This window comes from Cataglyphis hispanica, chromosome 20, assembly GCF_021464435.1.
Source record: "Cataglyphis hispanica isolate Lineage 1 chromosome 20, ULB_Chis1_1.0, whole genome shotgun sequence".
Taxonomy (NCBI): Eukaryota; Metazoa; Arthropoda; class Insecta; order Hymenoptera; family Formicidae; genus Cataglyphis; species Cataglyphis hispanica.
Window position 1 is genome coordinate 433,025 of NC_065973.1, and position 17,274 is coordinate 450,298.

The following is a 17,274-nucleotide window of genomic DNA, read 5'->3' on the forward strand; positions in this document are numbered from 1 at the left end:
GACCTCTCTGCCGATGGCAAAAGAGCTCTCTTTTTTTATTCACGTGTTGCCTCGTGGCAACAAGAAGGAATATTATTCTTGTGTTACAGTTTCTTTGAAATGCTGAAATCTTTTAAAACATAGACGCATTTCCAAATATATAATAAAGTTTAATTATTATAAATACAACGATATATAAAAATAATTTCTTATATAGATTTATCAATGTCGTATTATTAATGCAAAGATTCATTAATGTCAAAAAGACATTTATTCTTGAAATAGAACAATTTATGAAATAGAACAGCACTAGTATCTACAAGCAAATTATTGATTTTTATAAATATGTGACAGATGCGCATAATTAATTTTTAAAAAATATTATTTCTACATAAAGTTTGTCAATGTGCTCTTTGCCCTAAATAGTGAAATTTTGTCTAATTCCAGATTCAGCAACGAGCGTGACGACGACCGTGACGCTACTACTAATTACTCTGGCCGTAACGATAATTCGATAAACAAAACCTAAGTTTTCGTCGTTGATACGCGATAGGTGTTGATTCTCCCTAATTAAAGAACTCGATTAAAGAATAAAGAAAAGAAAATTTTTTTTAGAATTTAAACGATACATGAAGAACACACACACCATACATCCATACATTTGCACCATTGTCAACCATGCACACACGTACAAACACATAATTACACACGAGTGACACAAAGACTGACCGGGGTAGTTAATGTTCGTATTAAATGACGGAGAATAATTTACGCGCGTGCCAAGTTAGTATAGCGACAAAGAGTGGCCAAGAATTGAAGGAGCATGAATTCCCCCACCGATTCTCCTCATTGTAAGATTGCGTGTGTGTATGTTGTATTTGTCTGTTGTGTGTGTGCGTGCGCGCGCGCGCGCGCGCGCGTGTGTGTGTGTGTGTGTGTGTGTATCCATGAATTCAGACGAGGGTGAGATACGCAGCGATGGACGGAACAACGAGAATGAAGAAGGGAAGATATTAACAAAGTGCAACGACTATCGCTTTCAGTGTAATATATTATATAACGCTGTAATCAATGACGCCAACAACAAATACCAGTGATCCCGTCTCTGCGAGTGCAATTTGGAAACGTGTGAGAATGAGTCGTTATATTTTTTAACTGCATCATGGAAGAATTTTAGTCGCGCGGTAATCCCGGTATTTCGGAATATCAAAACGAAACCACTCGAGCTTAATATTGGATTAAAGTTTATGACTGAGGAAAAAAGCCCCATTCCCAATGGGATTTTGGACTATTTTTAAATTTCTATACTTCTTCGAAAAAAAAAAACATGATTTCATCTCTTTCATTAGTATGTAATAAAGATTTTCAATTTTATTGACAACGTGGAAGAGAATTGCGTTTGAAAATCATTCGTCGTAATATGATGTGTGTATCCCGAGAGAACAATCGTGCGGGAGTATCGCGTTTCAAGCAGAATTTATTTTTTATTACCATCAAGTCTGACTCGATTTCAGCTGCGATGTATTCCTTAAGCATCGGCAACTTTTTTTTTTCGGATATAACTAAAACGTGAGAGAAATATGGCATTGCGCGAGCGCGTATTATCTCCAGCATCGATTCTTCACTTCTTCCCTCCGCAGACACACCCTTTCTTCTGTTCTGCCAAGAGTACATTCCAAATTCTCTGATTCCTTCTCATTCGAGCCCTTACGTACGAAATCATGGATCCCATCTGGATACTTGAGATTAAAATGTCAGATTCGGTGCAGAGGAGTTGCTCTCGCTTAAGGAGACAGTCGAAAGAAGCACGGAGAGGACGGAAAAGGAAAAAAGAAAATGGAAAATTTGCGGCAGAGGAAATAGAACGGAACGGAGATATGCTATAACGAACAATCGAGTCGTTCATTGATTGCAAGCAGTTTTTTTTTTCGAAGTCACATATAAAATCAGAAGCAAGATATCATATGGATCTTTCTTTGTTGTCATTAAAATAAATTGATTCTTCTGCGTGTCAAAATCCATACCCGATATAAAAGAATGTGCCGAAACCTTCTCTATTACGTTACGGATTAGTGAATAGACAAAAATCCCTTTTTTATTATCACACTACATCGTAAATACAAATGTGAGACAGGTGTAAATGTTTACAGGTTTGTTTAATAATAAAAGATGTTATAATAGGTTTTAGCACACTTTATCATTACACATGTAGCAGCGTTATCGCGACACGTGAGGTATACAATAGACATGCGAAGAAGACCAGACACATCTGACGTCATAATCGCAGATAAGTGTGCGTATGATTTTGAGTATATCATTAAAAACTTATCTTTTATTACCTGTCTTTTATTATATTTGTTATTTTTGTGCACACGCAAAGAAATGTTCTTGTAAGAACATTGATTGTTCTAAACGTACATAATAAAACAAATCGACAGATATGCATTTCATATTCACACATCAACGTGGAGATTTTTTGCAAAAATTTATTCGCGGGATTAAAGAATTGATTGAAATTTGTTCGAAAGGTGATCGAATCCCGTTTCACCACGCCGTTACGTCGCGCGATCAATTTGTTTACGCGTTAATTGATCAAATTGGGATTTGTTCGCAGACAGTTGCGAGCGGCTGCCACATCGGTTTTAAGCGGGCTTCGAACTACTTAGAAATATCCATTATTCAGCGTACATCTTGTTTAAAGCAACAGGTTCGAGAGTCCCTGCACTCTGCGAGCAAAGGAGTTAATGCCCGCTACGGATTAAAGAAGGGAACGGCTCGACTTAGGGATTACGTAGGACTTACCCTGATGAGGTCTGTAATCGTATCATTCGCGAGACTACCTCTCGGTCTTGTAACATTTTAAGAGTCATAAGTATGAGAAAGATCACGCGCTCGCGTCGCGTCACGTCGCGCCGCAGTTTTCGCGGTGCGATGTAAGTAATCTGCAAATCTTATCGCGACGAATTCGAATCTTGATCTGCTCAACGCAAACTAATGATTGTTTCCCTGACTGTCGAATGAAATATTTAGCGCGTTTACGCATTAAATTAACCGGCATTAAAAAAATATTATACGTGCATTGTAAGCGGTTCGACCTTGGTAAAATAAAATTATGAAAGTTTAGAAAAGAGCAGTTTAGAAAAAAAAAAGGATGATGACAGAAATGTTTCATAATCTAGACTGCATTTAATAATAATATTTAAATATATTTTTAAAATGCATTTTTATATTTAGCATGAAAATGTATGTAAAAATGTGTTATATGTAAATTATTATTAGTACTATCTTTTTCATAGATTTATTCAGTTCAATCTTTTAATTGTTTTACGTAACTTTGGCAGGAAAACAATTATAAATACTTTACAAGTTTTCTGTGAAAGATAATTGTACTCGATGCGGGGCGCAGCGTGATGTCATTTATTTTAAAGCATTAATAGGCACGGCCGATTATTTTTTTTTTTAATTTTATTCTAATGACTTTAATCAGTCATAAAGCTACGTATGTATACACATATATAAATGCGCGGATCAATAAACATAGTATGTTCTATAATTTTGCACGAGACGTAAAGATTGTCGAAATAGTGAGAGTTTAATATTTTAAATAGTTTCATCTCCATAAAAAAATCAAAAATTTAGCCGCAAAATAAGAATAAGTCGGTCGTGCCAAAAAAAAACTCGAAAGACGTCATCGAGAATCGATTTCTGCCGTTAATTCACATAGAGCTCGCATAGAGCTCACATATGTATGTACGTGGATATACCCGCGTGTATGTGATTGTGCACGTTGTGTAAAGCAACAGTGATTTCTCGTGCGTAACGTGCGTAATGCCATTTTCCGTTAGCGTCGTTCAGACGCGACGTATTTTTTTTCCGATTCCGGATCTCGGCTGAATCATGAATCTAAACCGCAAAACGCGCCAAAAATTTGGAAAATTCACAAAATTATTGCGAATCACCAGTTGACCGAAAGAATGGGAGAAATTAACTGAAATTATAAAATAATTTTCGAAGGTAAAAAAAAAAACAGTCTCATATCACAGACAAAGACTTATAATTAAAATCGCGACTGGCTAAGGGAAAATGGCGACGCGAATTATTCAAATTATCGGTCTAAGGGTGCTCGAATGTTGACTCGTCTTAACGACGAATCCTGTAAATATACAAGTATACAAGTGATAAGGATTACACGTAGAGTAAGCTTCGCAGACTGCGGTAAATAGTGTGCGGCGTGTCGCGTACGCCGACGTGTCATTAATCTGTTTTTCCGTTTCTTTTTTTTGTTGCAATTTTCGCTTTTCAGTTCATTCGTACGCCATCGTTCCCCGCACGGAGAAACTCCCCGCGCAAAAGGGTAAAATCTTAGCGAGTGATATTTTCACCTAATGAGTAATATACGAATCGACGTGAAAAATTCGCCGTCTCAGCGTTATAAGCGCGCGACGAGACATATTAAACGCGAAGGTATATATGTATACATGACACGCAGATTATAAATATGAAAATATAAATATATATATATATATATATATAAATATAAATATAAGAATTACGGGGGACTATATATATATGTTATATAATATATTATGATATGCTTTGCGATGTTGAGTTGAATGTTGTTATTTACAAAAAAAAAAAAAAAAACAAGAAGAAACGAGAAGTTCTTATGAATATTCTCGACATATGTAATAAAACAAGGGGTTACGTAAGAACTCTACAAATCACGTTGTTCTTTTCGTTCAATATCCCTCTTATCTCGCTCTTATCTCCTTCTTTTTCGATGAATATAAAATCCTTTCTCCCCACATGAAGCTGCGCATAGAGAGAGAGATGAAAGAAGAGAGAGAAAACTTTATTTCCTAATTTATAATTATCCCTCGCTTGTGTATTGCGGTCCATTATATCAATATTATAGTAATACGAGAAAAAGTATGGAAGCGGATAAAATTGCCGATCGTCTCGACGTAGAATAAAGAATCAAGATATAATTCTTTCAATTTTTGTCACAAATAAAAGAGGGCTTTCGTTGCTAAATTATCTCGATTCGTTTATCATTATTTGATCTCAGTTCTGTATCCTAATTAAACATCTAATATAAGTCTACGTGCTTTATGAGAGAACTCCGAAAACGTATCATCCCTCGGCTCACGATTCTGTTTACCGCGGGTAAGCTAAATGCAGACTGAGAGGGGGGGAGGAGAAGAGGGGAGCAACATTCGGCGAGATGGCGAGGAAACGGCGTTAGGCCGCTGTTCATAATATTTGGACCGCGTGAATCCGCGAAGTGAAACGCTATCTACCATCGACGGATTAAATCTCAGGTTGACTATGTATTTATATGCTCGAAGTATGGGTGAGGGGAATGGAAAGGAGAAGGGGGAGAAACGGCACGAAAGTTCAACAACGTCGGATACGTCGGTGTAGCGGAGATAACCGGATCGTGCTAGAAGATCGAGAGGGAGTATGTGTCAACCTTTACACAATACTTCGCCGTCTATTGTCGTTGATATTGTAACACAAACCGCGATTCGCCGGTTGGCATACTAACCGTGGGATTAATTCCGCATGCGGCCCAAGACGAGCCGACTAACGCGTCATGTACGTTTGCCCGCCGACAAGTCACTATCAGTTTATAAGCCCGTAAGCCCGGCAATCGCTAATTAAAACCGCGCTATTTCTCGTTTGAGAATTAGAGGACGAGATTGCGGCGGAATTTAAGCAGCGTTCACAATCGACTCATTCAAGCGGCTCATTTATTCGATTCTCACGTTATACGTATATTGTCAATAAAATATATTAGAATATTTTGAAAAACATGTTGATTAAAATAGTAGAGCATTTAATTTTTAACATAGAAATTCAAATATCATATTTATCAAAGCATAGATTTGATTCTTAACAATAACGGAAGGGAAATATATATCTTAAGATTTGAATAAATCAAAAATTTACAACAAATTTTACAAGACTGCTCATCCTCAAAAAGATCATTAAAATAAATGTACATAAATTACACTTTAAATTTCTCTTCATATCTCTTAACAGGATTTCCAGAATAACAACATTACATATTATTATTGTTTTGAAAAATAAATAATTGCCATGGTGAATGTTGTTTACAGCTTACAAAATATTCCAGCGAGTTTTTGGAGCAAGCCAAAGAGAAAAGAAAAACTTCAATGAAATCTTGATGAGAGTTGAGTTGCTGATAAGAGGAAGCATTGCAGCATATTATGAATTAAATTTACTTTCGGACTCGTGTTGGTCTTTTTACTTCATAATACGATCCATGGCGAACGGCCGCTTCGTCAGGCATTTCATCCTCATTCATTCATGCTTCTCTTTTCTCCAATGCCCTCCTCCCTTTCAGATACATTGTCAGGATGTTCTTTTCTCCTCAAAAGAATTGCCAAAAAGTACTCGAATAATGTCACGAAGTGGATAATTATAAATTGACCCATCAAATTTTTTTTATTATCTTTTCGAGAGAATTTTGTAGCGAAATTTTAAATTAAAATTAGGTAATCTTTATTAAATACAATAGAAAATTTTCGCTAATTAAAAAATTGAAAATTTAAATGAGGCTTAAAATTTTTTGACTGTTTTATTAGAAAATAATCAAAAATTGAGGTTCACTTGTCCAAAATTTAACTTTGTCAATTTTTAGATACAAGATACAAGAAACGTGCAATAGAGATTTTCCTAATATAAATTATTGAGCAAAAAATACAGGAAAAAAAAAAGAGATAGATGTTCACAAAATGTGCACAGAATTATTGTAGGGGATAAAGAAAGATAAGAGAAAAGTGATAAAGAAAAAATTTTCATCATACTAGATTATTCAAGAGCAAAGCACAAAAGATATTTTCTCTATATATATTGTATCGTTTATAAATTAAAAATATGTTATATTAATGCGTATATTAAACTGGAAGGAAAGTATTTAAAACAAGAATTAAAATGTCAAATTTATAAATTGGCACTCGCCAGATAATAAAACAACTATTAATTTCACCATGAGAATTGAGAACGATATGAGCACAGTTGATATAATCGTGAAAATGTGGGCAACGACGCGAATACGAGAGAATGCCATATCGATACAACTCAAAATATGATACAAGGCGAGTCGAATGAAGAGCGGCGGCACGTATCATGCATATTCAGCGCGAAGAATCTACCCCTGTACGGGGTGGATTCTTAGTGCGAGCCGCGTGGAAGTCCGGGAATCCGCAATCCGTTTACGAATTTCGAACGGCAAGGTAATGGCTCGTGCGTAGTCGCGCGGTTAGAAATTACAATTCGAATTCCAGTGCCGTGGCTGACGACGAGGTGAGAGAGAGAGAGAGAGAGAGAGACAGAGAGAAGCGAAACGAAGAGAAATCGAGGAAAGGGGAATGGCACGGATATTGGAGTAAGGTAGGGGACGACGCTAGGAAGCGGATAAAGGTGGAGGAGTAAACCGGGGGGCCGGCAGTTGACCCGCGAGCACGGATATAACACGGCTTTTCGACCTATTCGCCAACATTCTGGAATTGTAATCGCAGTTCAATTCGACATGTTCTACGCACGTCGTATTCACTCCCTTTCCGCCGCCCCCCCCCCTCACCCCCTTCCTTTCGAGCGGTTACGATCCGGTCGGATTCCATTTTAATTACTTACCCCCTTCGATCAGCGTCGTCCGTATTCCTCCGTTGTGTCCCGGTATCTCACGTCGCGCGCGACATATTTCCTTCGTGGCGTGTTACTTCTCACTTGACGATAAACGGTATCTTCGGACACGGATGCTGCTTTTGACTCTGCAAAAACAAGCAAAAAAGCTACTTATTTTCGTTGAAAATAATCGTGATTTTATTCGTAAATTAAATTTCACATTCCTAAAAACATATGTAAAATGTTTTCCGTTTAATCTCGAGGAAAGAGAGAATTTGATTCAATAGAATCTTAAGAACTAAAATTAAAAGATTGTAAAGAAATAGAAAATATTCCTCTTCGATATTTTTGTTATATAGAAATTATTAAAGTATGAAACACACACGTGAAATATTGTTCGTCCTCATAATTGAGAATTTAATCTTTAATTCTTTCTGATAAATGTTTTTCAATAACTAAATTATGTTTTATTTCTCTTAATTTCCACACTTGAAACGTGATAATCATAGCAAGAGAGAGAGAGAGAGAGAGAGAGAGAGAGAGAGAGAGAGAGAATATGTATATATAACTGTCAAAATATAATTTGCATTGCTAAAGAGATAGATTTTAGCTCTCTCTCTCTCTCTCTCTTTACACAATTATTCAAGAATATAAGATAATTTATTTCAGAAATGTAATAACTTACGACATTGTTATATAAGATAATCTTAAGATAATAATAATTTTGTTTACTTTTGATATCAAATATTGCAAATATTGTCTTAGCATTTGTTATCTTTACAGTTTTTTTGCCACAATAAAATTTGTCACGTAAATAACACGCTTCCTCTTTCTTCTATAGTTTAAAAAATAAAGTTTGTACAAATTTGTTTCTTTCTTCTTCTTTTAATTTTTTCAATCAAATATCACGTTATATTAATTATATGCTTCACACGTAACATTAAATAAATTATATATATAATACATATAACAAATATAGATTTAAATCGCGAGCCTAATGTAGCTAACAAATTAATAACATACTTTTTGATTATTTTCGATTTTTTTTCCTAATAAGAAATTAAGAATATCAAAATTAGATAAATGTTTCTGACAAGATAATTTCAAAGATGTCACGGTTAACGGAACCAACTTCTCGAGTATTTGGTTTTAATAATAAAAAAATTGGCATATTCTCGAATAATGAGTAAAGTAGAATTTAAGAACTAAAATAGTTTTTATTTGAATTTGATTTTTATCAAGATGAAAGAAAGATTGTGCTGAAAGAGGAAGAAGAATTTGTACACAAGAGATGTAAAAGAGACGATTTGACAATTTAGAGTGAAATATAAAGATATATAATCATAAAGAAGTTGTTTTAATAAAACTGAGAGATGACAGTTGTAATTCCAGCTCTAATTTTTCTAATTCTAGAACTTCATGATATAAAGATAAAAAATACGATTATATTCTATTTTAGAGTAGGCAGCTTTGCTTTGGGAAATGGTGTGTGAACACAGCTTGTGTTTCCTTGACACATCTCCGCTCTTATCAATATGCATTATGTATAAATAGCGGGTCTGACAAAGTCTGTGAAGAAGTTCATCATTGTTGTAGGAGTGCAATCAGTCAGTTAAAACTGAATTAATAATTGCACGACGACGGAAGGAAAATCTATTCTTCTCGATCATTTATCTAAATGGTGATAAAAATGTATTTCTAATAGTTCAATGTAGAATACATTACCAAAAGTGTTGAAGATTACTGGATATTACAAAGTAAAATCTAAATGTTGCAAGTAAGTGATGTATATATATATATATATATATATATATATATATATATATATATATATATTTATATATATAATGTGAAATATAAATGGTGTAACATTATAATGATGTCTACATGAATTGCAAATTCCGTCTTTCTTTTTAATGATTTCAAATTGACCAAAAAGAATCTATTTTAAAAATACAACACAAAAAAATATAAAACATTTTGTGCATATATTATGATATATTATGATTATAATATAATTATAAAGATATAACATATTCATTAATTATAAATCAAAGCGATAACAAAGTGATTATTTCAATATCGGTGGTATTTTTAATATTTTAAAATTTTTATTTTAAACAAAGAGATAAAATTTCTTGAATAATCAAAGTTATTGATTAGAGTAATTGACAAGTAGAGTACATTGATTTTCTAATTACAAGATTAAGAGAATCATATAAGGCTTATATATAAAGTATATCTTCTCTCTAAGATTTGAGGTGACATAAATTATTAACTTACTTTATTATTAACCAAATAATTTGGCCTATATTCCATATTATTAGCCGGAGAGTTCTGAAAGTCAATGCTCTGATCAAGAATCTTTCTGACATATAAATTTGTTCTTCTATAGAATATCCTATCTCTCCATCAAACATGGAAAAGAACCTAACGATACTTGTACAATTCTTTTAAAGTTATTATCACTTCTTATATCTCATCTCATTGCAGTCATCCGTGCAGTCACGTGTTCATTCGTTCATTCGGTATTCATATCCTCATTCGGGCATTCGCGTAGTTCATCAGTATTAAACTTAGAAAGAAAGTTGGCCTCCATGCGGTTCGCGAACCACTTTATACTTTTCTCTCCCTTTTAAACCTCTTGTACGGCAAGTTTCTCTAATGAGAAGTGATATATTTTAGATTCATTGAATTGAATCCGATTTTTTTTTCATTTTATGCTTAAAAAAATTTCTCGAAGAACTGCTTATTACATTGTCGCAATTAATAATGTCGAGCTAGCAAATTCTTTTCAAAAGCAACTACATTTATCTAAAAGATTTGTATTCTCTTTTTTATGATTCATATATTTCTTAAAATTCGCTATAAAAGAGGAAAATAAAAAAGAATTAAAAGGAAGAGAAGCAATTCAGATTTTGATTTAAAATAGTTTTCAATATCCACAGTTTTTAAGATCCTTTCTCTTCATTTTAAAAATTAGAAAACTTACAAAATTAATCTGAAAAATCCTATGATAACTTTGAAAATTACAATATAATTTTTTTCTGTAATTGTCGGAATGGTGAAAAATGAACCAAGACGAATCATATATAAATAATTTTTGCATATTTAAAATGAAAGAAATAATAATCCTTTCAAATAATTATTTGTTTTATCAACGTTATCGTTGAATAAATCTAATACGCAAGTAACATATATGGATTTTCAAAATAAATTGCTCAAACGCTCCGATTGCAAAATAATTGTGACGTAACAATTTATGGATCATGCAATTATGAGAGATCAAAAATATCACGGAAAATCCGAGCATTAAGAGCGCGTATATACTGTTAATTGTTAGATTGATTTGTTCATTGTTTCATGAATACGAAACTGTTTACAACCCTTATAATACTCTTAATGATGTAGAATTTTCAGCTACATACAAAGGAGGATGTACTAATCTGATTATCAATAAAATAAGCGTTTTTATGAAGTACATGTACAATGTAAGAAGTTCTTAATCCCTCATACGATTTCTAATATGATAATATAAATTAAATGTGATATCTTTATGACAATATCTTGTACTCTGTTTTTTTTTTTTTTTTTTAATTCCAAATAAATATCTTAGATTTATATGTCACAAATACATATCTCATTCAAAATTCAAAGAACTTCAAATTATGATTAACGATGTACGATGTAAAAATCAATAGCAGAAAAAAATCTTTCCAAAAATATTCGAATCTAATAATGTAATACTAAAATTTTTAATTATTTTTAGACAGCGATTATATACTAGACATTTAAAAAATCTCATTCATATAATCCATTCATGATTCATAATAATTATGATTTCTATTCAGATAGTAAAAATTAATTTGCTAATATAAAGTATCTGACTTATACATATTACATCATTTTATTATTAATCCTTTCGTTATTAAGATTTTCTATTGAGACGTACACGGCAAGTATTTACAATTTTTAATAATTATTAGAAAATAGCGTTAAGCCTTTTTTGCAAAATTCTTTTTATAATACGCTCGATAACATAAAAACACGAATTTATTGGCACATTATGTATTTTATATATACATATATAGAAAATGTACATGCTCCAATATGTACATAAATTAGTATATTGAAATATTTCTATTGTCAAGTATATTAAGCAGATAAAAAAAAATATCCCAATGCGATAAGTACTTTTATGACAATGTTTATACAACTGTGCATATAGTATGTTGAATTACATTGGATGATTTTGATATCTTGTCAGATCCTATTCGCTTCTTTTCAATATTTTTCAATAACCTTATTAAAATCTTAAGTAAAACTAGCAAATTATCTGTTTTCTTCTTTCGCTTTATATATAAATTACTTATAAAGCTAGTAAATATTAAGATCAAAAGTATATCAAGATCAAAGTCTCCACAGCTCTCGGTTCTCTAAAAATAAAAAGAGACATAAATCATCGACAGTTATTTGTACGTATATACAAATTATATGTAGCCTATAAATAGAATTTAAATTTTGGACGTTAATGTTTACATTCTACGCAGTTTCTAATCAATATAAATACCGAAACATATAATATGAAAAACGTATGAAAATATGTATTACTTCTGCATATATTATAATACAATATAATGTATTTATGACTTTTATTTTGTTTTTTAAATTAAAATAAAAAATTATATAACTATTGAAATTAAACTCCGAAATTTGAACACAAAATATGAAAAATAAAGTATATTTACCTTATTTCGCGTAAAAAACACAACAGTCAGTTGGCAACAAATTATAAATATTTATCATTATATCTCAAACAGATATATATAAGCGCCGGTTCAAATAAAGTCAGAAACAAATAACTTCGTCACTTCGACAAGATACATCAAAGAACATCAGACGTATATCAGTGTATTCCTTAAGGTAAGTAATTATTCATCCCAATCACATTTTTATTAATAGACTTATTATATATATATATAGACTCATTTATCATATATTATAAATATATTTAATTTTTTATAAAAATATTATACATTTAGTTTAGAGGATGGCAAAATTTCAACGCGATCTAGGCATTGCGCTAATACTTTGGTTCGGTTTACTTACATTAGGAACATGTCGTGTAATACAATCAGAAGGCACGAAATTAAGATTAGTAAGCGCGGTACGATATGAAAATTAATGTTCTGTAAAAAAGATTTCTCCTAGAAATCGGGACTAATATTGAAATTCTCAGCTTTTCAGACATGGCGATCGTACAGTAGACATTGCAAATAATGAATCTTATCCAAATGATCCATATAAAGATAAAGACTATTATCCAGATGGCTTCTCTCAATTAACTCTTGTAAGATATTTTATATGATAGATACTTATATGTTATATAACATATATTATATGTTATTTTTAATTCGTTTACCGTTAATATCGTCTACGTGACGTATTATATATATATATATATATATATATATATATATGTATATGTGTGTGTGTGTGTGTGTGTGTGTGTGTGTGTGTGTGTGTGTGTGTGTGTGTGCGTGTGTGTGTGTGTGCGTGTGTGTGTGTGCGTGCGTAGTGCGTGCGTGCGTGTGCGTGTGTGTGTGTAGTGTGTGTGTGTGTGTGTGTGTGTGTGTGTGTGTGTGTGTGTGTTATGTATATATGTATATATGTATGTGTGCGACTTATAATTTTCAAAAAAATAGAAATTACTGTTAGACAATTTTGCAAAATATTTTTCATATATCAAGGGCAAATACTAAGTAAACACATCTAAGGAAACAACGAAAAGATTGACATTTTTTTTTTTTTTCTTTGTTTTCACACGGGAGATATTCTTTTAGTTTCAAGTCTCCATCTCTTTGGAAAAGAAATTAACAGTAAAATTGCATTCTATTTTTTTCTTATATATTTATTTATATTTATTAATAATGTTATTACCAAGACGGGCAAGAAGAGAGCGTATCAATTAGGACAGATACTAAGAAACAGGTATGACAGTTTTCTCGGCGATGTGTACTATCAACAAAATGTCTACGCACAAAGCACAAAGATAGCTAGGACCAAGGCATCCTTACAGTTAGTTCACGCAGGACTTTATCCACCTGCTGAAATACAAATTTGGAATCCGCTTCTACCTTGGCAACCAATGGATTTCACGTACACTAATATGGAGGATGATAATCTATTTTTTTCTATTATGTGCCCCGTGTAAGTAAGCCTTTTCTCATTACCAATCATTAAAATAATAAGTCATATCTCAAGTAACACACATAATATTTAATTTATATTAATATAATAATAAATTATAACAAATTAATGAAATAAAAACGATATATAAGACCAATGCAATTGATAAAATCTAGACAATGTATACGGTATAATTTTCTTTTCTAATCGAAATATGTCGAGCACTTCTTTGTTTGGTATAATTAGCTTACAATTAATTATTTTAATTCAATTAAGATTTTTTACGTTCGAAAAAAAAGCATGCCTATAATTAAAAATTGTGTTATATAAATGTTGTAAAAAATGATATTATAATTATTTAATTAGATATTATATTTCTTTAGATATTATATTTTTTTTATGTCTTTTTTGTATTATTTCTTTAAAATTGTTTTAAATTTGTTTCTTTTTTAGATTTAAACGATCTTATCAAAACATGTATCAAAATGATCTAACAGTAAAGACAAAAGTAGCGAAGTTTGATAATTTAATGAAACGACTATCGATCTATACAGGAAAAAATATTACCACACTTTTCGATATTTTCCTTTTATATGGTACTTTGACTGCACAATCAGCTTATGGACTATGTTTACCAGAATGGACGAATAGCATATTTCCAAATGGCGAACTTTTAGATGCCTTAGTCTTACAACTTGATCTACTTAGCTACGGTCCGTTAAACAGACTTAATGGAGGTATGTTTGAATCACAAACATAAATTCTGTTTACAACTTCATAAGTTTTTTAAAAAAGTTATTTTTATATTTTATGTATTTTAAATATGTGAGAAATATACTCGCTGTTATAAATAACGGCATTGTGAAACACATTACCGTTTAAGATCTCTAGAATACAGATAATTACTAATAATTGGAAAAAAATTGATTATTCTAATTGAGAAAAAAATTGAATCTATTATTATGATTATTACATAAAAAATTGTGGCATACCTTGATCACGTGTAATCTAATTCAAAACGCATATCACGTGTTTATGTATTTCTATAAAATATTTATATGCGATTTTTTTTAGGTGTATTATTACGCACAATAATTAACGATATGGACAAAATAATCAATGGAACTTTAAAAGATCGAAGAATCAATCTTTTTTCTGCACACGATTTGAATGTAAGCGCAATGTTGCATGCTCTAAATATATTCGATTTCCGTCCTCCAGAATACACGAGCAGTATTATCATAGAATTGCATGAAAAGAATCGCGAGTTCTTTGTCAAAGTAAGTGTCTAATTTTATCTGCCAGCAACACGTGCTACAACACGAATAATACTTGTAACGCGTAACAACTAATGGATATTATTTATAGGTGGTATATTATTTAGGCAATCCACCAAAAATAATAGAAAAAATCATTCCCGGTTGCGAATTATTATGCCCATATAAGAAATTCATTCAATTAACATCAGCATCAACTGCGACGAACGAAGAATTGAAATGCCCAGAAAAAATAACCGGTAGTTTAGATTTTTGACGATTTGACTTTTGATTGTTTTTATTCTAACTTTTTATGATATAACAATTCATATTTTAGACTTGACAAAATGTTTTTGAGAGACATTTAGAATTTTTAGAATTTTTTTTTTTTTAATTATTTATATGTATATATATATAGTAATCTTCTCTCTTTTTTACAAAAAAAAATATTTAATTTTTACAAATTTAAAAGAGAAGTTAAACTTTGAATTCAGATTATTGGAAAAATCGCGTATTTATTTTTAGCTTCTCATTATTAACGATTTAATCTTATTTGGACCAAATGGTTTATTAAAAAAAAAATAAAATTAGAATATTTTTATAATATTTTTAATTTTACACGACGCATAAGAAATATTGCGAGAATGCCATCCCTGTCCGGTGAGAGAGCGGAAAATTTTATTACACTTTCCTCGTTATTATCCGGTATCTCGTACCGTTGAAAACTAGATGCCCATACGATCGCGGAAAGTTAAGTTCGTTAAGTATGCCCAGAGCCGTGTCTTATCGAAGACACGGAGCTCAGATCCTCCGCCTACCGTGCCGTAGCATAACAATTACCCTATTATTTCGCACACTCTCTCGGGGCAATTCGCCATTGGGCCTATACACCGCATATTTCCGTTTCGCGATACACTCTCAACTTCTATTAAGGTTAAATCTTTCGACCGTCGCGTAAGCAGATATCAACGCTAAAGTTTAATTTATCCGTCTATATTATTATCACTTACAGAAAGAGAGAGAGAGATGAATATTTATTAATTTATTTTTTATTACATGCAAATCAATTTTTCATAAAGTATATTTAACATAGTATAATAATATGTATATTTATTACTAGAAAAAGATTTCTTTCAAAAAAAAAAAAAGATTCTCTGTATAATTTATCATATATTATGCAATAAAATAAAATAAAAAAATAATAAAGCAAAAATATTTTTTACTGAAAGTTTCTTTCCGACATTATATTATCTGTTATGCATTCATTTCTTTGGCTATTATAAAACTAATTAACTTTTAATAAATAAATCTTTATTTTTATTTATAAATTAAGAAAATTTTGTTTCTGTATAATTAAAAAAAAGAACATCCCAATGATTTGAAGATAGAAATGTTATCGGAAACAATGTTATAGCATAGCATGTTCTCTCAATTTTAAAAATCATCGCGAAACTCGTCGCTAAAAGTACAGCAGGTTTCAGCTATTGCTGAAGAAAGTTCGTCTTTCTTTTTCCCTTTTCTTTCGTGCCGGACCATCCTTTTCTGTTACCCCTTTTTCTCTCTTGTAATCCTTCTCTCCCCCCATCGGGATAAACTCTTGAAATTTCCGAGAGTTGCCCGGATGAGAAGAACCAGTTCCGCACTCCTAATTCTGCGGAATTAAACTCGTGAAATCGTTCTAATTGCGGATACAAGAGCATCGGGGCACTTGCATTGAATCGAGTTGTATCGTACTTTTACGATGCGATACTGCAATTGAATTAATCATCGCTCAATTTCCGATATATAACTATTAAATGTGCTATATCTCGAACGTCGACTTGTTAATTTATAATTAATAAAGATATATGTCAATTTACAATATGCAAAATATGAAATATGAAAATATTTTTCAAGAAGATTCCAAAGTCAATTTTCTGATATCTTTATATAATCCATAAATTAAAGCTTGAAATTTCAAATTAAAATCCAAAACTTAAATCCGCAAAAGTTAAAGTAAAGTCTGATTAAATGAGAAATAAAGTCTTATTCATTATTTGCGCTTCTTTGAAGTTTAGTTCTCATAAAATCATCTATTTTTAATAATTTAAAATTCTCATCATTTTTATTCTCTCTAAGTAAAAGTCGTCTCTGAATTTAGCTAAAAATCCATAGATGAAAATTATAGTTCGCTAGCTCCGAGATATCCTACACAAGG

The 17,274-nt window shown here is 31.6% G+C and overlaps 2 protein-coding genes and 1 long non-coding RNA gene across 4 annotated transcripts in view; 2 read left to right on the forward strand and 1 right to left on the reverse strand.

Moving 5' to 3' along the window:
* Positions 1–4,703, forward strand: part of LOC126857012 (lachesin-like) — a 194,548-nt gene extending 189,845 nt beyond the window's left edge. For both annotated transcript variants that reach the window (XM_050606079.1, XM_050606078.1), the window contains one exon: positions 427–4,703. In XM_050606079.1, the coding sequence (XP_050462036.1) occupies positions 427–497 (71 nt within the window). In that variant the 3' untranslated portion in view covers positions 498–4,703. The remainder of the gene's footprint in view (positions 1–426) is intronic.
* Positions 1–17,274, reverse strand: part of LOC126857037 (uncharacterized) — a 75,201-nt gene that overhangs the window by 53,842 nt on the left and 4,085 nt on the right. Inside the window, exon 2 of the long non-coding RNA XR_007688437.1 lies at positions 7,642–7,778. This is a non-coding gene — a long non-coding RNA (uncharacterized LOC126857037). The remainder of the gene's footprint in view (positions 1–7,641; positions 7,779–17,274) is intronic.
* Positions 9,224–16,305, forward strand: LOC126857020 (venom acid phosphatase Acph-1-like). The gene is made up of 8 exons (XM_050606094.1): positions 9,224–9,409; positions 12,453–12,555; positions 12,675–12,799; positions 12,872–12,982; positions 13,577–13,842; positions 14,275–14,558; positions 14,896–15,101; positions 15,190–16,305. The coding sequence occupies exons 3-8, from the start codon at positions 12,683–12,685 to the stop codon at positions 15,352–15,354; spliced, it is 1,149 nt and encodes a 382-aa protein (XP_050462051.1). The 5' UTR covers positions 9,224–9,409; positions 12,453–12,555; positions 12,675–12,682; the 3' UTR covers positions 15,355–16,305.